Genomic DNA, 26,313 nt, shown 5'->3' on the forward strand with positions numbered 1-26,313 from the left:
GGCTAGTATTTTTAACTGCCGTGTTCAGGAAACATTTTATATTAGTGAGCACACAGGCTAGCAACCATTACAGTCAGGAAGCAGAAAGATGTCTCATGCCTCTAACTAAATCATGCAACTGTGAAAAAAGCTAAGGACTGATCCTCATTGGAAAGGAGGTAAGTTAAACCTTATTAATTTGGATATGAAAACTACTGGTGTCGAAGTCCCAGGAGGAAAAAAACCCAAAAGGACTGTTTATAGCAGACTACCCAATAGTAACTGCTTATGGTAAAGTGTATACATGTCTTTCTGGCAAAAGGGCATTCATACCAAGTGGTAGTGTGTCTGTATTGCTTAATTAATCTGAAACAACACTGACCATGACAGAACCTTCTAACAACCACAAGGCAGCTCTCCAAGGACAAATGATATGCTGGGCTGCATGCAAATGTGAAGAGGACAGAGGAGTTGTGCATCTGCAAATGGAACTATACATGAGAACAATTTTATATCTTGATAGTACTGTTGGTAAAATTTTCTAGCACTGACTCTGATTATTGATTTATGCTAATGTTCATTCCGTCATGTGTTTGCAGTTATTTTTGATAGCTAAAATAAGCTATTACAAGTATACTTAATATAAGTACAGTCATATCTTCCTAACCGTGCAGACAATCTTGCAAAATATGACAATCTTATTAATGAAGAAGAGGCCCTAAACACTTGGAGGAATGCCAGGGAACTGTGGTCACATTTTAAAAGTTTGAAGATTTGGGCCCTTAAACTGCAAAGAAAACCGTGTATGTGCAGTGTGATCAGTATTTAAATATAGAAACTGTCACATCAGTAACTCTAACAATGCAAAAGACCAAGTAGTGGTTGCCATGTGAAATGGAAAAACTAGCCTTTCTCCCTCAATTCTTTTCCTGAAAGAACAAGTAGTTTCATTAATTCCTGTATTAACAGCTAAACCAATATATTTGCCTTATAGGAATACTTCTTTACTTTCATTTGTTAATAGAAGTTGATTACAGTTATTGATGTTACCATGTGTTAAAAATCAATATGTATCACAATTAAAATATACACAGTACTTGAAGCAGCAGCCACCTGGAAAGATATTTTTTTTAGCAGAATAAAACTCTTTTCTATAATGATTTCTTACAGAATGTTAGGACGGAGGAGAAACAGAGAAAAGAGAAGGATGAAAGTCACTGTATCTCTGTGAATAATTAGAACCTTGAAGAGAGGAAGTTAGATAGCAAAAATAGAGGAAGTTGGACAGCAGAAATAGAGGAATTTAACTAACATCTACCCTGTTTATTGACATTTAGCTTTTGGGATGTTTAATAAGAATTGATTGCATTCTGTAGATAAATAACTGGAACTGATGGAATTTATTTTGTTTTCTCTTTTTTGTTTCCCTATCTCATTTCTTCCCGGAGCATTATGTATCTTCAACTAGACAAAGTGTAGCAGTTTGTAAGAGAGATTCTGTAAACAGAAAGGGATGCTTATTTCCTTTTATTTGTATTTAGGTATGGTTGTATTATTAAAGGTTTTACTGATTCTGTGGATCATATTGATATTGAAAGTGTAAATTATGTATTTACATATTATATTGACCAATGGGAGTTTTACAATCAGCTCTAAAGCTCAATGAAATTTGTTTTGTTATTTGTCTATGCAACTCAGATTCTTCATCTATGTAAATCACATCATTTGTAGACCTAACACCTAGCATGTATCAGAATTCTCATCAACTTGGTCTTATCTCCTACTTGAAATAGGTAACTGCTTTAGTTCACAATTTTTGCATAAACCCTTCTGGTTGAACAATCCAGTGGCTTTTCACTGTTCCTTTCCTTAAAACTAACAAATCTCTAACAGTAATACAAATCCTTCCATTAGGGTCTGAATTGTCCTTGCTAAAGTGTTTTGTTATTAATTACCTTAATTTAAAAGAGTTACTTTCATTTTGACACTCCTGAATTTAATCTTCAGTCCACTGATCTTGCAGTGTCCTAGTCTATCACAACAAAATATTCTCCCTTGAACAGACTTAGGCAAACTTCTATGCTTCAATAAGGAACATAATGTAATACAGCCTTCTTGTAAACTTTGAAGTATTTTTCTTGTCTGAGCAACTCCTGGTGCATATTTTTTAACTGTAAGGTGGAAAATTATTCTCTGCAATCCATCACTGAGATTTGGGGGTACCTTCCTATATGGTGCTTGAGAGCTGGGCTAGTGTATATGCCTCATCTTGCCTCTGCTGCTCCTCAGATATTGAGTCTCTGTGTGGCAGTAATCTCACAACTCCTTTGGTGCGCTGGACACAGCTTCAGGAAACCCCAGCAAACCAGCTGAAGGGTGGCAGGTACATTGGCTACCCACCCTCCACTGAGCACTGAGGTAACCAGCTTTGCTCACCCTGGAAGAACAACCATGAGGTAAGCTATAGCCCAGTATATACTTCACTAGTACAACTCTTCAAGCTTGAACTGCTGTGACAGCTGCTGTAACAACCTTCCTCTAGTATACTCACACAGTGACTTGCTTCCTTCAAGTTTCCCTTTGTTCATGAGCAAACTGTGTTTTCATGCTGATCTTGACCTCTTTCACTCTTACAGAGTGCTAAACAAATAAATATCCAAAGGTCAGATGTCAGTCAGTAATGACCTCACACTTCTTTAGAGTGAGAGTCTAATTGCACATGTGCCTCCAAAGGAAAGAAGGCAGGTAAACTGCTCTCTCTTCCCAGTGGTGTTTGGCTGTGGTGTGATATTGCTTTACAGAACACTCTATCATTCAACTGCTACTACTTTCCATTGCTACCCTGGGAACATTTGGACACACAGCTTAGATGACTTTTCTCTGTTTTATTTTGGTTTGCTTTGGTTTTGGTGGTGGGTTTTGTTGTTGTTTTTTGGTCGGTTTGTTATTTGGTTGTTTTTTGTTTTGTTTTGTTTTTTTCTTTTTCCCCCAATGACGAAGGTGAGGCACCTTAAACAAACGGCTCAAGAGGGCGTTAAGTTCTGGAATGGAAGGAAGACGACCAGCGCCCAGCCAGGGGACAGAGTCATCACGGATACAATCGTCCTTCCAGCATCAGCAAGTCAAGCCTACTAAATACACCCCTGTACGACTTGTCACTACGTAGTTACGACTAAGAAATGCTGTCATCTTTGTCGCTGGCCTGTGATTTTACACCGAAAACCCAAGAGCAAATACAAAAACCCCACTGGACAGAACGGTAACCGGCGGCCAGCACCAGGCGCGAGGCCGCACCGCTCAAGTCATGGGCCGGGCCGGGCCGCACCCTGCGCCTTCACACGCGGCCAGTCTCCTCGCCCCTTCCATGCGGCAGGCAGGGAGGGCAACCGCGGCATCGAGCTCACCGGCCTGCGGCGCGGCAAAGCTACGCATCCTCCCTTAACCGCCCCACTCAAGAGCGGCCCAGCAGCGCTGCAAGTCGCCTCAGGCCGTGGCTCCTCCTCCTTCTGCTGGTCGGTCCCAGGGCGCAGAGCTGACATCACGCTCGGGGTTTCCATCCGAACGAGGGAGGGGGAGGCAGAGCGGAACGGCAGCGTGATGGCGGCTGTTGGGAGGATTTAAGCGGTGGTGAAACAGAACGGCGCAGCATCCACCTGGGTTCGCCTTGCGCTTCTCCTTGTCCGTTTCGGGGCTCCATTGCTTGAGCTGGCGAGCGAGCCCCCCGGGCGGGACTGTGAGGAGCCGGCGGCCAGCGGGAGGAGAGGCGGCCCAGGCCCCGCCGCGGCAGCAGCCCCCGACCCTAGGCTGCGGCACGAACCTCTCCGTGGGGCATAGCGCAGTCTTGGGCCGGGGCGGCTCTGGGAAGGACTGGTCGGGCCGGGCTGGGCTGGGTGCACGCAGGTAGGCAAAGGCCCGCCATGACTTTTCTCTTGCTGTCCGGGAGTTGTGCGGTTGCCTAAGATGGAAGGGGGAGGCGGGCGGTGCTGACGAGATGGGGCGCGGGGCCCGCTGTCGGCCAGCTGGGGGCTGGACGCCCGGTGCTGGGCTGGGTGTTTGGGCCCACTCGATGTTTTCAGCGGAGGCAGGGACCTGCGAGGGCCGAGGCTGGCAGCTGGGGTCGAGCCGCACTCGTTGGCCGCCCGTTGGCTCCTGCGGGGGGAGCCAGTGTCGAACCACCCGGGAGACTGGAGAGCGGCCGTGGTTCTCCTCTGGCCATGGGGGGCGCCGCGGGAAGCGAGCATGGAGAACAGTGGCGGCCTTGGAGACGCTGCCACAGAACCTTGGCCGGGAGTGGCGCCTGTGCAGGCCGCTCCGCTAGCGGAGGGCCGTCTCTGTGGGCAGGAGGCAGCCCTGGCCCGGGCTCCCGCGGGAGCGTCTTGGGGACTGGCGGAAGGAGAGCGACCGCGGGACCGCAGTCTGGACGGCCAGATCTCGGGGGAGGATCGCTGCGAGCAGGAAACGGGTGGTAGGGAGAAAATTTGGCCGCGTCTCAAAGTGTTTTGCGGGGTCCAGAGGTTACTGGGCCTGGAGGCGAGAGGGTGTGTTTCCGCGCGGGAGGACAGACTGCGGGCAGCCTGCTGCCGGGGGCGCAGAGCGCGGCCTCGCAGCCGGGCCTTGGGGAGCCTCCTGGCTTGCCTCCTCCGCCGTAGAGTCCCCAACCTCGCTTCGCGGACCGTCCATGGTTGCAAGGCTCCTTCCTATTACTTTCCCTCCTTCATCGTCTTTGTTTGCTGGCCGGAGTGGCTCGGGTATCAGCTGGTGCCTCAGCGCGGGGCATTTCCGTCGTCGGAGCTAGGCTTCCCCCCCGCCTCCAACCCCATGAGTTTTGTATTGCCTATTCGAGGAGAGCACCTGGGGCAGGCAGCCAGCAGGCGAGCCCCTAATCGCTTTCACACTACTAAATCTGAGAGGCGCTGCTCTTTATCTGATTATAACTGAGTTTATACTTGCAGTCCCTTTACCGTGAGCCTGAACTTTCTTTAGCTGCATCGGATAGTGCAGGGCTCTGATTTAAGATGCTCTTGTATGTGAAATAATGGTAATTCCATCTGTGGGATCTTGCTGGTTTTATTTAGTGGAGACACTTGTTTTAAACGGGACAGTCTTTATCTTCCTGCCTCTACCCACAACTGGATATAAGCATTATGTGTGTATGTGGAAATGCTTCCGCTATGTTTTGTGCATGAAACACATTTTGCCGAGCAGATCTTAGCAGAACATTAGTATCTATGGTATTTACCTATGTGTTCATGGAGGCAATTTAAAGTTTAGATGTACTTTGTCCTGAAATCAGGACAAAGAATGACAGAAGTTAAGCCACAAAGTGTAGTGCGGACATACAGTAAACTGTTCTTAGCCTGCAGTGCTAAAGAGAATGTAATTTCCGTAACATTTCTTATTCTGCAGCTAGCGGTTCAGCAGAAATTACCGTCTTTATGGCACCATCAATTAAAAGTTGCATAAAGGAGAATTATGGCCGGTATGCTGGGACACAACTGAGTTGAAAAGCTGGACAGGTCTTTCCTTTAATGAGTTTTGTGTATTTCATTTAGTTTTTTTCTTTTTTTTTTTTTTTTTAACTGTAACTAATGAAAGACTTGTTCTCTTCGGAAGATTTTAAGATTTTTTTTTTTTTTTTTTTCAGACAAGAAAATGGTAATTAAATTATCATCCATGAGCAGGTAACACACAAAAAGCTATTTTTCAGTTAAAAACATTACATCAAACATGATGCCCCCTTTCAGTGTTAGTGAAAGACCAAGGGGTTTTTTGGTGTCTTTTTAGTTGCAAACATATTTTCAAAATGTGTCAACATTTTCCTTTACTATTTTAGGTATTTGGGGAGAAATCTTGAATACCTGCAGAGAACCCTAGAACAAACACGTAACCTGGAAAACATACAGCGAATCAAGAAGTGGATCCTTGATATCCACCTTGTAACCTGAGTGGATTTTTATTTATCTTTTAAACTTAATATTTACAATGAATGGGCACAGTGATGACGAAAGCATAAGAAACAGTAGTGGAGAGTCAAGGTAAGCACTTGCTCATTTCACATATTCATGACTATGTATTCTATATTTTCTTTACTAAAACTGTAGTTTTATATTTAAACTTGGTGCCAAAGCTTCCTGGTTAGCAAGCAGACCATAGTTAGGAGGACTGAACATACTCTCCTACAGGTGCATAAATGTGCTTGTTACATTCACACAGCTTCAGCTAAGAATTGTAATGATCTTGTGTATGCCTTACATAATAAAACTTACATAGTATTGAAACCACGTATTAGCATTAGTCTTCTGAGGAAAAAAAATGTGTTAAAGTGCTAAAAGCTGAAGCATTGGATCAGAATGTTAAAATAAAGCTTTTGTCTCTAAAGTGCAAGGCAAACATGCATAATACATGTTGTATAAAACCCTAACTAGATTATTTCTAAAGGTGGAGCAGTGGGCTCATCGTTTTAGTTTTTGATAGAGAGCATTTAATGATTCTTCCTTCTTTAGAGCTGTCAGAGCAGTATAACTGAAAGTTAGTTTTGTATTTGTTTTCTGAAGTGAAAGTACAGCTTGTCAGATGCTTTTTTAATTAAAAAAAACCCCACCAATCCTCTAATTTTGAATGCTAGTCTTCTAGCATGTTCAGAGTGTTCACATTCGGAAAAGTCTGGTTAGAATGTCTCTGCATCCATGCAGGATGACAGCCGATTTGTAGGGGTGGATTTAAGTTCCCTTTCTAGAACAGTGCTAAATTCAGAAAGTTTGTCCTGGGCTAGAGAGTTTAGATTTCTAAAACTGGAAATATGATGAATGCTGAAGGTTTAAGAAGTCAAAGTAAACTTGCAAATAATAAGTGGCTTTAGACTTCTAAGAGGCAGTTAAGACTATGCTGTTAGTTTACCCATCTGTCTTTCTGCCCCTCTTTGTGATATAGCCTGTTTGAATCAGTTAGCTCATTCTGTCAGTCAGAGGGTCATAACACGATGATCTACAGACTATGGAAACCTAAGTATCAGGAGGATGCATAGTACTTAAAACTTGATACTTGCCTGTGAAGTGAGACTATTATTCATTTTAAATGTCCTGCTGAGCACATTTTAAAGCTTTAAGAAGTTTTAAAATGCTAAAAAATTTTTTCCTAGATTTGTATCAGTCATTAACCGTATAGCCTAACCCACAGGCAGGTCTTGGAAAGCTTATGCTCTTGTTTGCCATGTATTATCAGGAAACTGTTTTTGTAAGTGAAAGATGAAAGCTTTCAATTTTAAATGATGAAACCCTCTTCTGTGTAGCCTAGTTCCATTATGAAAACAATTATTGCAAAAGGCGGGTGACATTTACGGAATATCTTTATATGTCTTGCACCTATTATTTAGTCTTTTTCTTCTTTGTAAGGTTCCAGATTTCTAGATGGTTTTTACTCAGAGGGGAGTTGCCTTAGGAAGCTGCCACTGCAGATAGATAGCTAACTGTAGCTTGGCAAGCATTGCTGTGTTTAGCCTTCTAATCTGGAAATGTGAATTCTACAGAATGGAAGTAGAGATCAGTAACAAAATATATTTGCTAAGCTTCTATTGGTCCTGTTCCACTTAGAATGCTAGAGGGAGAAGTGGAACGAGTGAAGAAAGCAATTGAGAATTGCTGCTGGGAATAAATTGCAAAGATCAGACTCTCAAGAATTGGTAGGAAAGAAGAGATGAAGGTGAATACAGTGATAATCTAAACAGCCTCATTGGTCAAAACTACAAGAAATCTTTGAATTTTCCAGTGTTGTATCTATTCATCTGTCCAGTAGATGAGTAGAAAGCTTTTCTTTGCTGCAGGTGTTTAGCCTGACATTCTGTTTTGCTACAGGTGGAAAAGTGCATCTCTTGTATTTTCACAGTTGGATAACTGGCCACATTATTTGGACTCTCCTTGTATATTTCAACAACCTCTGAAGCTGTAAATCATAACTAGAACCAAACAATGATGGAAATTGTAGACTAGCATAAACACTAATACCTAGTCTTGTTGCTTGATGTTCTGATTTCTGTGTAATAATTACAGTGGAGTCTTCTCTCCAGCTTCTTGTTTACTTTAAGTCACTACTCTGGAGTATTAACTAGCTCAAGGTAAAACATTGCAGATATTTTTCACTGGGACAGCAAATGAGTGTAGACACAAAAACTTTATAGCAATACTATGAGAAGCTGCCTCTTAAGCAAAGCATCTTTATGTCATGTTGTTGAAAGCATTCTGTTGCAAACTTGAATATGAGTAAATACATTCTAGTTAGATAGGAATAAGAAGCTTAATCAGCAAGGAAGGGAAGTTATACCTGAACTGCAAGATAAGCCTCAGGTAGAAGAGGGACTGTAGAAGGGAAACACTGATGCTAATTGAATAACAATCAGATTTCCTGTATCTTTGTTCTTCCTCTGTTTCCTGCCTAACGAGGTATATAGGACTTGAGCAAACCTTCATTCTCTGTAGGTAAAAAGGAATGTGCTCAGTGCAGCTTAACTGAAAGGTAACTGGCTGGAAGGTATTGTACTCCCATTTTTGCAGAAAGCAGCTGCTTACACCAAGTAATTTTACCATTCTTTAAATACTTGGAAGCTGATGTTTATAGAAGATAGTAATTTCAGTGAGTTTAATTCACTTTGTGGATTGAATAGTCTGTGGACTACAAAAGAAAGTTAAGTAAAGGCTAAAGACTTTGTCAGCAGGTTTCAATTTACTGTATAAATTCATACCTTCCATAGGAGGTAAAAAAGATTACTTGAAAGCCACGATGAGGTTCTTGCTTTTAAAAAATAAGTGGGAGTTAAAACAGAGATTCCCCAAGCATATTTGCAGAATTACTCCTGTATGCTTGCTTCTTTCTAGCAGAAGTTTAATAAATAATATTAATGAAAATGTCTGTATATAGCAAGAGAGAGTATATACATAAAACTGTACATATGTAGATACACCGTATATACACCAGAGCTATTCAGATGTGGCCCCTAAAGTGTTTGGGTTGGGTTTTTTTTTAATTGAACTCCATTTAATACTTTTTTTGCTGGTGATCTACAAGGAGCTTCTGATAAAGACATCATTGTGTTGGCCCTGGAACCAGCTGCATGTTGGAGGATGGTCACATTGTACAACAGAGTAGTAGACGCCTGGGGAACCACTGACATGTCCTGCCTGTGAACAATGCCTGAGACTTCTTTGCTCTCAAGATGTGTGACTTGTGGTTCTCCTAGACTTTTGGTGTGGTTCATAGGGTCATGAAAGTTGGTAGATGATCTGTGTGGTTTTGATACCTTTCCTTTGCAGAAAGTTTCTAGTGGCAGCAGATAATAGTCAGCAGGACTGGAAATACAATGCATCTCTCTTGAGTTGTTGGTATGTATCAGGAAAATTTCAATTGTGTTCATGCTTTGCAGTAGCTGAGGACGAATACTTCAGTGTGTCAAACTTCCATGCCAAATCGGATTTGACACATGCTGCTGTACAAATGCAACTACTTGACTCGAGGGCTAGGGGTGAGAGAGGTTTCTTGACTGCATATCCCAGAAGATGCTCTATTGATTTCACACCTCAGTTTGTCAACATGCATGCAACTATACTGTTTCAATTAGGGATCCCATCCTGAGAACATGCTATTTATTTTTAGTATATACTGTTGCATGCCTGCTACTGCAGGTTATTATTGACATGTAACTTTGTCATCATTGCTGTGGTTTGTGTTTATGGTAAATAGTCTCACTCCAACAGTGCTGAAGAGAGCATCATTATTGCTTTAACCATCATGTTTGGTTTTATTTTCATAGCCTTATGATGTTCCACTGTTTTGTACAGTCCTGTGTATTGCTGTCTTTGATTTTTTTTTTGGTGGCGGGTTTTTTTTTTAGTTGAACAAAGTACAGTGAATGTAATGTAAGGTTTGTTAGTGAGGAATACCTCTAAACATGTAATGATGTTTGTTTTCTGTGTACTTTTGGTTGGATTTTTTTTTTTGTTTGGTTTTTTTTTTTTTTGGTTGGGTTTTTTAATAAGTAATGTTATTATTTACTTGGAGCTGGAGGAAGGAAGAAGGTTTAGGGACTTTACAAAAGCAGGAATTTTATTTTGAGTAATAAAGTGCTTAAAAGAGCACAAATGGTCTTCAACAGTTAGTGTTACCAAATACTGTATTTCTGTATAGATTAACAACATCTCTATTCTGTAGCTTAACTTGCTTTGCCCTGTTGTTTCCATCTAGTCTTCCTATTATAGTCGATAATGTTTACAGTTTCTTTTGGCATTTGGTTTCTTGGAAGCCCCTGCATCAGTGAAGGAGGTAGGAAAAAAAGCAAGTTAGCCCACAAAATAGAGCTGGTTAGAGGAGGTCACCAGTATAAAACCAGAGGAAAGGGAAGACATAATGTGACATGGTGAACACTGGTAATTTTGACAAACATAGGTGTATAGCTATTTGAGAATGAAGTCCTGTAAAAATTTGACTGTTTCTCTGATTATGTTGAACAAAGAAGGTAATTTCCAGCTCTGGATTGTCCTGGAGAGAGACTGTCTTGACTGTGTTTGGAAAGGGTGAGTGAAAGACAGGAAGGTCCTAATTTATGTTGGCTCCTTGGAAATTGCAGAGATTGTCTCTTTCCTGTTTTAATCGGGCTTTTTTTTTTTTTGGAAGAAGCAGAAAAGAGGATATAGATACACAGGCAAAAAAAGGTGGTTTAAGTTGTACCCCAACCATCTGTCTTACTCTGCTTCAGGCATCCACAGTATAGCAGGGTATGGTGTCCACTTTTCCTTTTTGCTGAACTATTTCCAATAAAAACATCTGGAACAAAGACGATGATCCTGGCCTGTTCAGGAACAGAAACTGGCAAGAAATAGTGCACTTTTGCCTCTCCTTCTCTTTAAGGGGATCTCTGAAGAGCAGGGGACCAGAACTGCTGATCCTAAGATAATATTTATGTAGTCTGCATTAGGCAGCAGTTGATAGGTAATCGTGACAGTATTTCAGGCCTTGGTTGAGAAAATATTTAATGTTCTTTGCATCCTACCCCTAGAGATATAATACAAGAATCTCAGTAATTAGTAGTGCCAGTTCAAGTGATTAATTTTGTGGAGGTCAGTGGTGCAACTTTGCACTAATGGGCATTAGTTACTGCAAAAGTTAGTCAAATTATTGACCCCAGCTAGACTACATCAGATAATACTTAAAACTCTTTAGCAAGAGAAGGAATTGATTATAGACTCAAAAAATGCGGGCACAATAAAAGAATACCATAGGCAAAAGTGGAAAAGAAAGTGACCAAGGGTGTTATAACTACCTCACAGCTCCCTTTGTGTTATGTTTTAGTATCTTTAAACAGGATCTGTTTCTTGAATCAAAGTAAAACTGTCTTGCTATCAGACAAGGGTTTTTCTGTCTTTAATGCAGCAAGTATTTAAAAAATCAAATTTTAGTAGGATGTGAAACGCTGTCACTTATCATTTGGTTTGCAATGGTAGCTTCTATCAGTTATAGAAAATATGCATTTATTCTTAGAATGTATATCCTTTCCTTTCCACTTCAAGGCAGATTAAACTGGTATTCTGCTGATACAAATTGTTAAAATAAGAGATTACTTCTCTTCAGCTTGAGAGAGGTCTATAAGCTTTTTAGAGCTTGATTATGATTGTTTTTGCCTTGTTATAGCAGGCTTTTAAGGCATCTGTTTCATCAGATCAAAAAAAAATTCATGAGCTACTAGAAATCTGTATCCTATATATCTTCTCCTATTAACTTCAAAAACTCCCACAATTAAGTTTTAAAAACTTTGACAAACAAGGTCTCTAAATTTCTGGTGATGCTGGTAGGCACTGCAGTGTAATAGGAGTTCTGCATGCTGTTGCCCTTAGTCATATCAGTGATGCCACACTCCATGGGAAAAGAGAGAAACTATTACACTATCTGTTTAAACACTTGGAAAAGTGACTTTCAGTATGTCATGATACAGTGTGAAATCTGTGTGTACTAAAATTGAAAACTACCAAAAAATTATTTTTCATTTGAAATCTATGGCTTTTCTAAATTCTGTATTGTTTTGCGCTGGTTTATACTTCAGTTTCAGGACAGCAATCTTAAGAAATACTGCCTGTTCACTTCTGCTTGTTTGTTCCAGTTCTTCATTGGCCCTTTAGAATGTTTATGAAAAGAGACACTGTTTTAAAAAGATGAATCTGCTCTTCCTGTTTGTTACTGATACCACAGGGGGGATTAGAGAGGGCATCAGTAACACTGTCAGAAAGTTACTGTAGAACCCTCACCAACGGGTGATTGTTTTGGTGAGGACTGAGAGTGTTTCATTGTTCAAATTGTGAAAATTCCTGAAACTCAGAACAAACGTAGGATTAGTTAAAGGGAAGCTTCTAAATTCCTTGTTCCTGAGTTCCCCCTTTACTGTCAGGAGGTGACAGATGTAAATTTTATTCTTGAGTGCATGTGTGTGTGTAAATGTGTGTACCTTTTCTTAAATAATTCCATCTTTACTCTTAGAGTAACTCTTAGATTTAGCATTTAGCATGATCAGGATTTAATCTGAGTTATTGCTTATGTGGAAGAGGGTTAATTCCTTTCATGGGATTACAGATTTATGTTAATTTTTAATAGCCAAGGCATGCTTAATGTGTCATGGTTAGGGAGAAAGGACAGCTTCTCTCCATTATGTTTTTTTTAAATTCCTTAGTACAGTGGCCACAAATTTTTGTTTATGCACTCCTATCAATAAAAAATAATTGAGTACACACCTCTGTATGTATGTATGTATTTATATATATATATATACACTGCTGTACAAATACCTACATTATAAAACATACACAAGAAGTAGAAATTTTAGAAGGATGAGATAATTATTAAATCATATAAGAAAATATTTTACTTTGTTAATGGCAAAAAAACCCTTTTTGCACTCGCTAAAAGAATTATCTTATATTCTTATTTATTAAAATCTTGGTTTAACACTTTTTAATACAGTGTTTTGAAGGTATGATTCTAGGTTCAGTTTGTTTTGGTACTTGGTTTTAATGGCTGGCATAGCTGAAAAAGATATTTCACAAAGATACATGGTTCCAGATGGGAGAAGTGCATTGTTGACTGCACTTACTAAATTATGATACTAATTTTTTTCAATCCCATCAACTAATTATGTAAAGGTTTTTCTTAAAACTTGGCTAGTAAATTTCCATCTCCCTTAGTGTCAGTCAGTTCTTGCAAATTAATCAGAAGGGGTTGCAGTTTTATGTTTTTAACAAATGGGTTCAAAACCCACTGAATCTTTTTGGAAGAGTTTTCAAGTTAGAAATTTCTGTCTCCAACTTTTTAAGTGTATAGATATGATGGCTTTTATAGGTGGTACGCATTGTTTTGGGCAGTAAGAATCACAGTGGAAACCTTTCCAAACATCTGATTTTAAAATGCTCTCTCCATAGCATGAGTTTCTTTAGAAAAGCAGTTGCTTTCTCATCATTAAAATGTCACCTTCACCTGGAGTGTAAACACAATGAGTGTGTTTATTTTTTAAAAAATAGCTGCTAGGTAGCATACTACTGGTGACTGCTTGTTTTCACAGAAAAGATCAGCAAATTTGGAAGACTTGTGGGTTTTTTTTTAAAGCAAAAAAAGCCCCCAGACCCCACCAAAAAACTAATCTTCAAGGTCAGCAATGCTTCTGAGCAGTGAACCTTACTTGGTAGAAAAGGTTTTTATGGTCACTCCTCATTTCATTACAAAGTATTGTAAACAGTATTTAATGGTCCTGTTTTAATTAACCACATCGGTAGCATCCTTTCACACTTTGTACACCTCTTGCTCCAGATTCTTCTGTGCATTAGCTTGTCTGTAGTTGATGCAGTGGATGAATTTCATGTATGATGCTATCTATATAACCTTCACTAGAATCTGGTTTTTATTCCAGTCAAAGCAACCACTGCGTCAGTGGTTACACTTGCACATTTTTTCCATAACACTTTCTTTGTTTTAATTAAGTCATTTGCTGTTGAGAACATCTTTTCTGGTACATGTTTCCTTTAGTGGCTCACAAAAAAGTAGTTATTTGTGCATTTCATCATTGAAACAGAAACTAGCAAATATGGTAAATTGGAACATCTGTACATTCATCCAACTATAGAGCAAACTCCTACAGTGCATGATTTGTTTTCTTCAAATCTTCACCAGTGTTTTCTGTGCATCTTTCAACAGTCTTTGCTGACAAAGAAATGCATTATTTTAGCCATTTTTACAGCACAAGAAGTGAGTTCTCGAGTGACATGTGGCATTTTTGTTCCTTGCTCTTAGGTAAAAGAACGTCAAAAGAGGCTTCTAAACAGTTATAGTTAAATGTAGTGAAATTTTGAAAAGTACAGGATTGAATGTTGCATAACTTGAAACATTGCTGGAAAAAAATGAGGTTTGTCTTTGTTATAGATTGTTTTCAAATGTCTTTCTGACTGTGATGGTTCATACTATCATGTACTATCTCAAGGTACAATATACAGATAGAGTGGAGTTAATTAACAACAGTGGATGTAAATACTGAAATAGTCTTGATAATTCCAACATTTTGGGTCCAGTTTATTGTCAGATGTGATTATATTATCATTGTTCTTTTCATTGCAACGCAGCTGATGAAGAGCTTGTACAAGAGTAGAAGTGTCAGCTCTGCCACTTTCTTGTTGTTCACTTGCACTCACAGTATTAGTGTTATTTTCAGTCCACTGTTTTGGTTAAAATTAAGTAACATAATGCATAAATCCACCTAACCAGGGAGAGGCAAACTGCAGTTTGTCACAGGGCACAGATAAGGGAATGAAGAAGTGATCGTGCCATTGTCACTCTTACGCATTGTGGAGCATATACTTCCCCCAGGAAACTTCACCTACCATATGTGACACAGGACCCTCAGACACGGACTGAGTGAGATTGCCAGTGTCAATCCATATATTAAATGTTCATAAAGCTGAATTTGTGATTTGGTTTTGATTAGGTTTTTTTTTTCTCTGTGTTGTTGGTTGTGTTTTTTGTTTTGGGTTTGTTTTGCATTTCAGATTAAAAATAAATCAGAAGTTCCAGTATTTTCTTCACATATCCCATGGGTTGTCTCACACACCTCCAAGGAGTGTGCATCCCCGTTTGGACACAGCTGCCTTCGTGTGCCAGTAGTTTTGTTTTACAATGAAGTGTGGTGGGTATGGGAGACGGGGAAGCTTCTTCTGTTTCATGAACACTGTAGGTCAAATATTGCAGCGAAACGATTGGCTCTTCATAGGATGGTAAAGTCTTTAGTTAAATCGTGGCATTCCTCACATCAGTTAGCAGAAGTTCCTCTCACCAAGGAGTCTGACTCAGAGATACATTTCTCAGTTAAGTCCTGAAGCAGAGTAACTCTGGATCCTGCTTATGTGATAATGAGAAGTAGTGACTCATTGTTAAATTTTGTCAAGGTCAGCACTACATGTAGTACAGAAATAAATAGCCAGGTAGAGAAAATGTCCTGGAGATTTTACATCTGCAGAGGTGAAGTGCTATAAATGGTTGGTCTCTGGATGATGAATTGATTTGATGTAGCAAACTGCTATCTTGACTGAATGAATAGAAGTTGAAACTGAGAACTACTTATAGAGGTTTATCAGTAAGACTTTTTCAGTACCCCATTTTTTCATGATGGACACTGCTTAAGAGACATAGCTAGGAAATGCCACAGAGTATTTTACTTTTACATTTGTTGTGAGAGGAAAGGTAATTTATTCTCCTCTTTACTTAATACTTTCTTTGTCCCAAGCAAGTCTCTTCATATTTAAGTGGCTTTCTTGATTTTTATAAAAAGTTAGATAGGTCTATGTTTTTACTTTATTGCTGCTGCTTTCTTACAAGTATTAATTAAAAAACAAAAAAGGTCGTCCTTTATATCAGAAGTTGATCAGTAGTTTGGCAAGTTGGTAGTCTAGTCTGGTGCTAGTCTTAAACTGTTTCCCATGAAAGATTAATAAAACCAAGAAAAAACCCAGTTAGTAATTAAGTCTGTTCTTTCTTTGTTTGCCTTGTAGATACCTTTAGAGATAATTAAGAAGTAAGTCTTTGACTGAAAATTTCCATTCAATTTCTGTTTGTATAGGTGGCTGGCCCTGTTAGGCAGTAGAGGTTTTTTTGTGGTGTTGATACAAAACAGTTTTCTTTTAACTGCTGGCATTTCCAGGTAGTTTGGTAGGGAATTAGTTTCCTTTTTTCCCCCTCCGCCTTTCTCCCTCTATGCTTTTCCCCTGCCTTATTCCCTCTATTCTTTTTTCCCCCCTTCCCCTCTTTTTCTTTGCTGCCCTTTTCCCACCTTTGTCCTGCCTTTTTCCTCTTTTAAGAAAAAAATTCAGTGAGAGCAGAGACAGTGACCTTGATAGAGGGAATGGCTGAACTAAGTTCCTTATTCTTCAGCCTTGTCATGATGACACCTGTGTTACTGTAAATCACTTGAAATTAGCTAGTAGTTTTTCTTTGAAAAAGTAAAAAAACCAGTATCATAGCTTGAAATTATGATACTATAGTGTCACACATTGTGAAAGAAGATTGTCATTAGAAGTGCTAGACCTAACTTTTCAAGTACAGGAAAGGCAGGAACACAGTCTGCACCCAGAAGTATGTGATATTTTGATTTTTGAACATGTTCTCTTGGATCTTTGACTGCAGTGACTTAAGTGATAAAAAGAAAAATTACGATTTCCTTTCAAATTTTGAAAATATTTTAATGCTGAAAACTCAGCACTTGGTGTGTGTTTTGCCTGGTGATCTCACTGTTACTATAGGTTCAAATCCTTTAAATTTCTCAGAGGAGAGCGCTTTACTGACTATTGCAGCTATTCAGAATTTATAGTTATTGTCACACAGTGCTGCTCAGCACTGTCTCAGTGATCTGCAACGTGTCTTTATTGCATATGTTTATGAAGAACTTACTTATGTATTACCCCATTCCCTATAATTTCTGGGTTATAGTACAACCTCTACAAAGACAGTCGAGGTTGTGCCTCCAAGTCATTGTTCTGCTGAAGCCCTGGTAGAAACATCGTGTGAAAGGACACAATGAAATAAATATGTATTGGTAGTCCTCACAGCCTATCAGTTACTTGTATTGTGGCCAGTGAGCAAGAAAGTTCTTCACAACGCAGTAGAAATGAAGTCATATCTGTTAATCTCTTTTTTTTTTTTTTTATACTCACTGTAGTTGCATCAAGACCTCTGAGAGTATGTGGTACACATGAGGAACTATACAGGTAGAAATGCTAGTGCATTTCCACACATCTGTGTGGAAATTCATTTGAATGATTAAAGTTGAAGTAAACTCAACCCAGCATAGACTAGTCCACTGCTATAGTGCGTTTTACTAGTTAATTTCAAACTCTCTCCAAGCATGTGTAAATACTGCCATAGCATCTTATGATTTGATAAACATTTTAGCAAGTCCTTGCTGTTTCCCTTCTTTTAAGATTACTTGCTGCTAATCATTTTGTCTTTTCCCATTTTCTTGTTCGGGTTTAACACTGTGGAATAAGAAAGCATTGATAAGATGTTACAGAGGCTGCAGCATTTAATTTTTAATGTTGGCAAGTTGTTTGAGTAAGATGGCTCACCATAGTGTCAGTTCCTCCACGTTACCTTAGTAAAAAGGTACTTTGCTTGGGTTGCCTCTGGCTCTATGTGGAACAGAAGCTATGGTTAGCACTGTGTTAGTGTATATGAAAAGCTAACTTAATTACCATCCTCATGGATTAGTGCTTTGCATCTTTTTTAAAATTTGGTAATTCACATTATCGCCCTTTTTGAGCAAGCCTTGCCCTGCATGGCAGTATTTGATTCCCTTCTCCAAAGTTATGTAGGATTTACACTTTTTTGATGGCTTTTTGTCACTGGGACTTGTCTGGCTGGTATTTACTTGTGTCTCAAGTTTTCTACATGCCAAATTTTCTTCTGATTCTCTTCATTTATAGTTAGTGCTGACTTCCACAGTCCCCCTGATGTTTATTTATGGCACTTTGCTGTGCTGAGGAATGCTGTTGTTTTATAATGGACTGGTGTATCCAGCATTAAATGTGAGGTAACATTTGTGTACAAGAACACTATTACAATTAAAATCTCTTTGGAAGATAATCATGAAGTGCCTTTAGTTTTTGATAAACAGTTTACACTCTGGTCATATTTTATAGTGAGTGTCCTGTTTTATTTGACAAATGAGATTAGTGTTACAGCACTATACCTTAAGTAAGCCTTTGATGAAAGAAACAGAAAGTTTGGGAGCATCCTTGTTGCTTCCTAGTTTTCCTCTTGGCTTAAGGAAACCCAGCAGCAGTATGTTTCTTCATATTTTCCCCTTCAGAACAAGGAAGCTTCACCATCGTCTGTTTCTTTCAAAGTTGGCAGTTGCAGATGACTGATTCAGGTGCAGTCTACAGGAGTCTGTTTATGGGTAGCTTAGTATCATCTTTACTGGTATAGTTTTGTTGATATTAGCAAAAACAGAAGGAGGAACAATTTTGCTTTATTTTGTGGTTTTAGAACGTCAGTTAAGTATGTTCCAGGGCAGACAATGACCAATCCGCCCTCTCTCTCCAATCTTTCATTGTCTCTGGCTGACTGTCAGCCATATGAATTGTGCTGGCAGAGATCATCTAGGGTTTTGATACAGGCTTTTGGTTTTATCAGTTTTGATTCTAGCTTCATGTTTACTTTGTTTTTTAAGTGTTTCCAGTAAATGTGTAGGTAATTTTAAATTATTTTGGCCTGTGGTAGTATGATTCTGATGGGTTTTCTCGTGGTCTTTGAAATGTGGTAGTATTAACCTAATGAGGAGTCTTTTAAAGTTTTAACTTCGCTACTTTATGAAGTTGGTGTAGAAAACTAAATGTTTTTAAGTTTTTAAATGGTCATAAAATAAATATTTATCTTTAATTATTGTGGTTTCTAAGTACGTTAAATCTGTTGCAAAATTGAATGTACTGGTGAAATAATCTGGCAGCTCAAGTATATGCCAAGGAAAGTGCCCTGGCACAAGTCATAACTTCAGTGACAAATTTAGAGTTGTCTGCATGGGGAATATTGCTGCTGTTATTTTAACAGAAAAATACAGTCTGTATAACTTTTTTTGTGCTTCTAAATTTTTTTTTTTTAAGGAGTACTGTTCTTATAAAGATTGAAAACAATAATTTATATATAACAGTCTTATATATTATAGTTTAATCCTTTTACCTTGGCAATTGTGTAATATCCTACTGACTTCTCATTGCAGCCGATCAGATGAAGATTCTGAGTCAGCATCACGTTCTGGATCTGGTTCAAGCTCTGGAAGCAGTAGTGATGGAAGCAGCAGCCAGTCAGGCAGCAGTGACTCTGACTCTGGCTCAGAGTCAGGCACTCAGTCAGAATCAGAGTCTGACACATCTAGAGAGAAGAAACAAATTCAGGATAAACTGCCAAAAGTTGATGGATCTGAGGTAAACAAAACACATAAATGAACCGTTTGTGGGGGAAATAATTATTTTAAAAATCTTTCTGTGCAGTTTTCATTTAAAAAAAATAAGAGGTAATGAACTGCTTTTGATTAGATTTTTAACTTGGTTGAGTTAACGAATGCATGTGCTGAGCTGTCTTAAACATTGGGCTGAGTTGTTCATGGATAAGTACTTGAATTGATGCTTTTAGAATTCTCCCTTTTGTAAGTATTTTAAGTTAAATGCTTACCTAAATTTCACCATGCAGAAACATGCACTAATTTACTGGAACTTAAGGAGGACAAAGAAACACATAATGTTACTTCTAAAATTCTATTTTTACACTGTTTCTTTAATGCTTAGTCTTCTTGTATCAATGAATGATTGTAAAAAAAATTTCAGGCTTACATGCTGTTGGCTTTCTCTATCAATAAGTCAGCTAAATTCAGGAAATGGTGTTTAGAAATCACTTAAATCCTGTGCGCCAAAATTTCCTGCACTCTCTTGTGTTATATGGACTTAATTGGGGTGGCAGACAGTATTTGTGAAAGGTAGTCATATATTAATTCCCACAAGAATTGAAAACTGCTAAGGATTCTCTGTTACATTTTTGTTCATGTACATTTAGTTCAGTATTATTGTATGAAACAAAAGCATATCAGCTAAGTGGTCTGAAAGGATTTATCTGCGTCAATTAAAAAATTTACTTTATAAATTTTTTACCTTAGCAACACTTACACAGCCATTGTTAAACATGATATAGAAATTGTCCTGGGAATTATTATATAACATTCTCTTCTGCAGAAATCTTACTGCTTTAAAAATCTATCTGATGTTATTATTGCATGCAGTATTTTGTAGTGAATTTTTTAATTGATAAAATTAGGCCCAGTCTTAACAGTGATGCTACTCAGGAAAAGTAACTATGTGGTAAACTGGAGGCTTACAGTATGTTTAAATTACTTTTGTATCTCCATTCCTGTTCAGTTTTGGAAGTCAAGTCCAAGTATACTTGCTGTGCAGAGATCAGCAGTGCTTAAGAAGCAACAACAACAGAAGGCAGCCTCATCAGACAGTGGTTCAGAAGAGGTGAATAACATAATTTAGATTTTTAAAATGTAAACGTATCTGTCTCATATGTTAGAATAAAACTACATAGAGCCAAATGATATATTCTCCCAGTGTTCATAAAAGTCTGGTTTTAGTCTGGTTTTAGAAGTAACATTCAAATAACTGACATTCTTATAAGCAAAAGTAAAAATATCTCTAGTTACTTGTTTTCAAGTGAGTTGTGCCAAAATTATAGAAACCTTGACTATGTGGTATTTTTAGGTACATATTCTGTAATGTATGGACAAAATATGCAAACCACACAATACTGACTTGCGTTGTATTTTTGGCTTCTTGAATTTTGTGAAGACTGTTAAAAATGCTAGAAGAACTTTTTTCAACTTGTTTGTGTATAAAGGTATCTGGTGTGGCTTACAGAAATTCTGTATGGAGTAGAAAACTACATTTTTGCAAATTGTGTGACCATTACTGCAAGAGACTTACTGTGTTTAAGAATGACACCTGTATTCCAAGTATTTTAAAACCTAAAACATAGGCTGAAGAAATGTCGACTTTGTGCAGTAAGAACATCTTTTAAGGACACTAGTGACTATAAAATGGAATTTATTTTTAAATTAAAATGGAATTTTTCTTCATCATCAAAGTTATGCAATGTAGTCACACTTCTTTAGTTCGATTTCTGTTATTTGTGGCTTAGTAGCTCATTAAAACTTAAAACTCAGAATCACCTATCATTAAAACATTAATTTACAGCTGTTGTTCTCTCATTCTAAAAGTTTTTTTTCACGATAATTTAAACCTAAACTTAATCCTGATGAGATTGTTTTTTCAGGAAAATCTCTTTTTTTTTTTTTAAAGAGGGTTCTTGGTTTTCCTTTGAGCATAGAGAAAGAAGAAAGATGCTATTCTCAAAATTTTCGTAAACTGGTGTTTAAATGTGAAAGAATGTGGAAGGTGAGAAAGCTCCTAAGGGTAGGAGATTTTTATTAGGATTTTATTAGAACCATTGTCTTGATTAACTTGGGGCAGCTTAAACAATGACTGTTTTTATGTAGGCACAAAGATTATTTTTTAAGACAGGTTTTTTTGTGATGTTCTCTAGAGCTGTACTAGTACAATGTATTCATAGATGGATAAATACAAAAACAATAGCAATCTTTATCTAATTCTGCATTAAGAGCTTCACTGTTGGGGATGAATAGCATAAAATATTTATAATACTCCTCTAATTTGGAAGTGGAAGCTGATTTATCTTTTTAATGGTAGAAGTATTTCATTCTTTTTGTGATAATGAATTGGTTTTATTTTCTTCACCTTCAGAACTCATCAAGTAGTCAAGATTCTGTAGATGATTCATCCAGTGAAACCAAGACGAAAAAACACAGAGAGTAAGATATTTTCATAATATCTCAAATTTTTCAGTCACCTATGCTCATAATTCATGCTTTGTTTTTTCACACTTGAAATTCTTCAATTCCCATTTATTTCATCTTGATCTTGCATTTCCAAATGACTTTTAAAATAAATTCTGAAAGGAACATATTAGTTTCTGAGCAAGTCTGTGGTATTGTTCAAAAACATTCATCAATGCTTTTATTTTTAAAATAATCTCTTGTAGATTATTTTTGAGATGAAGGCCCTCCCTAAAAATTCTTGTAGGAATGGCAAACTGCTTAAATAGGTTGTCTCAACAAATTTGTTAGAATCCCTTAATGCTCAATTCTTTTTTTGTTTTCTTTTCCCTTGGACATGTTTAAAAGATATTACAGTACTGATAGTAGTGAACTAGCAAAGAATTTTAAGTGGAAATTAGTTCCTAAATAATCAAAAACTTTGTGAAAACGATTATATGTTGTCATTGTGGCAGTGAGAGGTAGTGACCTGTGTTTCTTATGAATGGTGTGTAGAAATTGAACTGTTGTATCATTCCTCTTCTCCCAGTTCATGAATCACCTCAGTGTTCAGGGTTGCCAGTATAATGTTAAAATAAATGGTAGCTGAAAAAAAAGGCACACACAAAAAAACCCACTTAACTGTGCAAAATAGTGCTTTCGTGGTAATGAGCTGCTACCCAGTCTTTTGTTACTTAAGAATTTGCTTGCATTTAATAACATATTCCATTACAAGAAAGATATTTAAGTTTAGGAACCCATAACTAAACCACTTCATATATCCAGTGCCTGAATTTATGTTCTGTGGCTCTTCTGAACAAGTATGTTGTTGTCTGACAAGCAAATTAGATTATTTTTTTTTAAATCAGGTTTTCATTCACAGGGTAAGTTACTCTTTTTTGTTTTTCAATACTTGCAGTGAAGACTGGCAAATGTCGGGATCAGGGTCAGTATCAGGTACTGGTTTTGATACTGAATCAGAAGAAGATAGGGAGAAAAGCAGTTGTGATGAGAGCGAATCTGACTATGAGCCAAAAAACAAGGTCAAAAGCCGGAAACCTCCAAACAGGTAAGAAATCATACATTTGGATACTCTGGTACTATTTCTAATAAAGAATTGAATATTTACTGCTACTATATGTGAAAATGAAAACATTAATGCTTATTAAAAATCGATTTTTTTCAAGACACAAAAGATGACAGTATACTAATGCTTTCTAGTGAATACCTTTTCCTGTCTGCTGTAACTGAAAGTTGCATTCATGAAACACATGTATTCAGAAAGCAATACAGAAAATTTAGAGTTGAAAATTATTGTTCTGTTGTACCTTCTTGTCTTCAAGAATTAAACCAAAAAGTGGGAAAAAGAGTTCAGGACTGAAAAAGAGGCAGCTTGATTCATCAGAGGACGAGGAGGAGGAAGAAGAGGATGATGATGATGATTATGATAAGAGAGGATCTCGTCGCCAGGCAACAGTCAATATTAGTTACAAAGAAGCTGAAGAAACCAAGACAGATTCTGATGATTTGTTAGAAGTTTGTGGAGAAGATGTCCCACAAACTGAAGAAGATGAATTTGAAACTATAGAGAAGTTCATGGATAGTCGAGTTGGCCGAAAAGGAGGTGTGTGTGTGTGTGTGTGTGTTTGTGTGTGTATATATATATATATATATATATATATATATATATATATATTTATTTTTATTTTTATTTTTTAGTGTTAAGATCCTAAAGTTGTGGTGCAACTTCAGCCAATGTTCTCAGCTGTAGGTCACCTGTGGGGTTTATAAATGCTAATAATTTTAGGTTACCAAAACATTATCTTGTTTTGTCTGTCTTATTCATATGGATGTTCCTTTTAAAGTCCCTTTTAAGTATTGCAAAGTAAAATGTAGAAGAATTGCATACCTAAGTAGAAAGTAAAAATGAAGTGGAAGATAACTCTGTATTGCATAAATGCATACCATATTGTTATGACACTCTTTATACAGTGTAGTGGTACTTGGTCAACATAAATTATATACAGTGGAGTGGAGAAAGCTGACTAGACAGGAGAGCTAACTAGTAACCTGAAGCTTGAAAGATGGTGTTGGCAAGGCTGAACCACTGAGGTTATGATTTCAGTTATTGCTGTACAGATTGTGTCACTACAGTGCAGTGCGTGGGGTGACGACAAAATGCATCTGAAATTTCAGTGGTGCACTTGCATGTGAACTCTGAAAAGTTTGTGAATAGTGGTAGGCATGTCTTATTTCCAACAATAATGGGATGCAGTGCCTAGAAGTTCTGCTTACGTGTTTCAGTCTGCAAGTCAGGATTTTAATTATAAAAACACACACAAAAAAAAACCTCAAACCCTGAGCCCCTTGCACTTCAGAGCTACCTTTCTCCATTAGCTATGCTCAGTCTTTAAAGTTTCTGACCCATCTGAGGACTTGAACTCTACTTCCTCTCAACTTTCTCCTCCCATGCTGTCCCATATTCTAGTTTGTCCTGCTCCAGTACATAGTGTTACTGCTGTGGTCAAAGCCTTTGAAACTAAGCTTCTTATATTCTTCCTGCCCAGATGATGTTGCTGCTTGTGCTGTCTTTTGCTGTTGCCACTCTCTGTGGCTTTATCTGGCCCCTGCAGCTTGCTGGGCTCATTTCCTTACCTGGCTGTCCTCACAGAAATGAGCCTGTTTCCTGCTGCTAGTATGCTTCAGCTGTGATACAGACTGTTCTTAATTAAAAATTTTCTCAGGTAAGATAACAAAGGCAGAAAAAACATAGTAAAACATATTTAGGAAGAAATAGATTCATAGTATCCCTAGTAGTAGGTTATTGATGTCTCAAGGCTGACCAGGCATAATATCAGATGTCTTTTGTGTGCTCAGAGATGAGAGCAATGTAGCACAAGATGACAAGCAACATTAGTGGAGCATTCCCTGGTGATGACATTAAACGCTAGGAATGCAAAGAAAGTTCTCATGAGAAAAGATTAGATATTGTAGGTTAGGTGCAGAAGTTTTGGTTTCTTTCTTGATTCTCTTTCGACTGCTTGTGCATGTGTTAACATACCTACATCATAATTCAAATAAGAGTAATAACATGAAACCTGTAGCATACTAGTCAAGTATATGCTTATCTAAAAGTACCACTAATTGTTTTCTACAGTACATTTATTACTGGTTAATTTATGACAACGCACACTTAATTAAGGTTTATGATGTGGTTTCTTTCTCAGCCACAGGTGCTGCAACCACCATCTATGCAGTTGAGGCAGATGGTGACCCAAATCTGGGGTTTGAAAAGTCAAAAGAGCCAGGAGAAATACAGTATCTTATTAAATGGAAAGGTTGGTCACACATCCATAACACTTGGGAAACTGAGGAAACACTGAAGCAACAAAATGTTAAAGGAATGAAGAAACTGGACAACTATAAGAAAAAGGATCAGGAAACAAAAAGATGGTGAATATTTTTATGTAGACTTCCATGATATGTATTTCATAATAATGTAGATTTTCTGTTGTGTTTGAGACCTGTTACCTGGTTTTGAGGGCATAATATCAAGTGTTTATGCAGCAGAAAGACAAAAGCTTTAAAAGTTAAAGCATCATGATCATGATCCTGTAAGATAATCCTCTGAACCTGATTTTAGTATATTTCTGTTACAAATGGAGTTTTAGCAAGATGGGTAGTGTATAAAAATAAGTTGTACCTTCTACTAATTTTGGTTTTATACTATGATCAGAGTTCTTTGGGAATCTCTGCAGAGATTAATATTTTCTTGATGCATTAGCCATTAGTTTGAAGAATTCAGTTTTCTTGGCTCAAACCTGAGATTCAGGCTTTGAGAACAAAACCCTGAAGAATTCATACATTTCAAAGTCACCTTTTCCATTTTATTAGTATGTTTATTATAATCAATGAATACTGGTGGGATTTTTAGCAGCTTATAAAATGGATTTTTATAGAGTGAGCCACCCTGAATACTGTTCGATGAAAATACCCTGTAAAGTACACTGCTTATTCTTGAGAATAGGTATTCTGTATTAGCAGCATGACTAGTACCACCTGTAGCTGTAGTAGTTGTGTCTCTTGAAAACATTCTCAGTCATTAATGATGAGGCACCTAGGCCAGATGAAAGAGTTTTGTAATAGGATTTTCTAAGCTGTCCCTTCAAAGAATCTCTTTAAGCAACATTCCTGGGATGCTTATGTTGAGAGCATTAAGACTGCCAGATTTTCTTAGTGTTAGAACTATACAGTGTAGTAAGTGTTGTAAATTAATTCCCATTACAGGCTGAAAAATGCTTCTCCAGAAGATGTGGAATATTACAACTGCCAGCAGGAGCTTACAGATGATCTACATAAACAATATCAGATAGTGGAAAGAATAATTG

General features: G+C 37.8%; 1 protein-coding gene across 4 annotated transcripts in view; it reads left to right on the forward strand.

Annotated features, from left to right (window-relative positions):
• Positions 1–3,549: 3,549 nt before the first annotated feature.
• Positions 3,550–26,313, forward strand: part of CHD1 (chromodomain helicase DNA binding protein 1) — a 53,314-nt gene continuing 30,550 nt past the window's right edge. For 3 of the 4 annotated variants that reach the window (XM_026866068.1, XM_026866069.1, XM_026866070.1), the window contains exons 1-9: positions 3,550–3,879; positions 5,813–6,014; positions 19,262–19,466; positions 20,451–20,552; positions 21,855–21,922; positions 22,845–22,994; positions 23,269–23,549; positions 25,153–25,378; positions 26,213–26,313. In XM_026866068.1, the coding sequence (XP_026721869.1) occupies positions 5,962–6,014; positions 19,262–19,466; positions 20,451–20,552; positions 21,855–21,922; positions 22,845–22,994; positions 23,269–23,549; positions 25,153–25,378; positions 26,213–26,313 (1,186 nt within the window). In that variant the 5' untranslated portion in view covers positions 3,550–3,879; positions 5,813–5,961. The remainder of the gene's footprint in view (positions 3,880–5,812; positions 6,015–19,261; positions 19,467–20,450; positions 20,553–21,854; positions 21,923–22,844; positions 22,995–23,268; positions 23,550–25,152; positions 25,379–26,212) is intronic. The other variant, XM_026866071.1, reaches the window with a different exon arrangement.

The sequence above is a fragment of the Athene cunicularia genome, assembly GCF_003259725.1.
Source record: "Athene cunicularia isolate RWA chromosome Z unlocalized genomic scaffold, athCun1 chrZ_part2, whole genome shotgun sequence".
In the NCBI taxonomy this organism is placed as follows: Eukaryota; Metazoa; Chordata; class Aves; order Strigiformes; family Strigidae; genus Athene; species Athene cunicularia.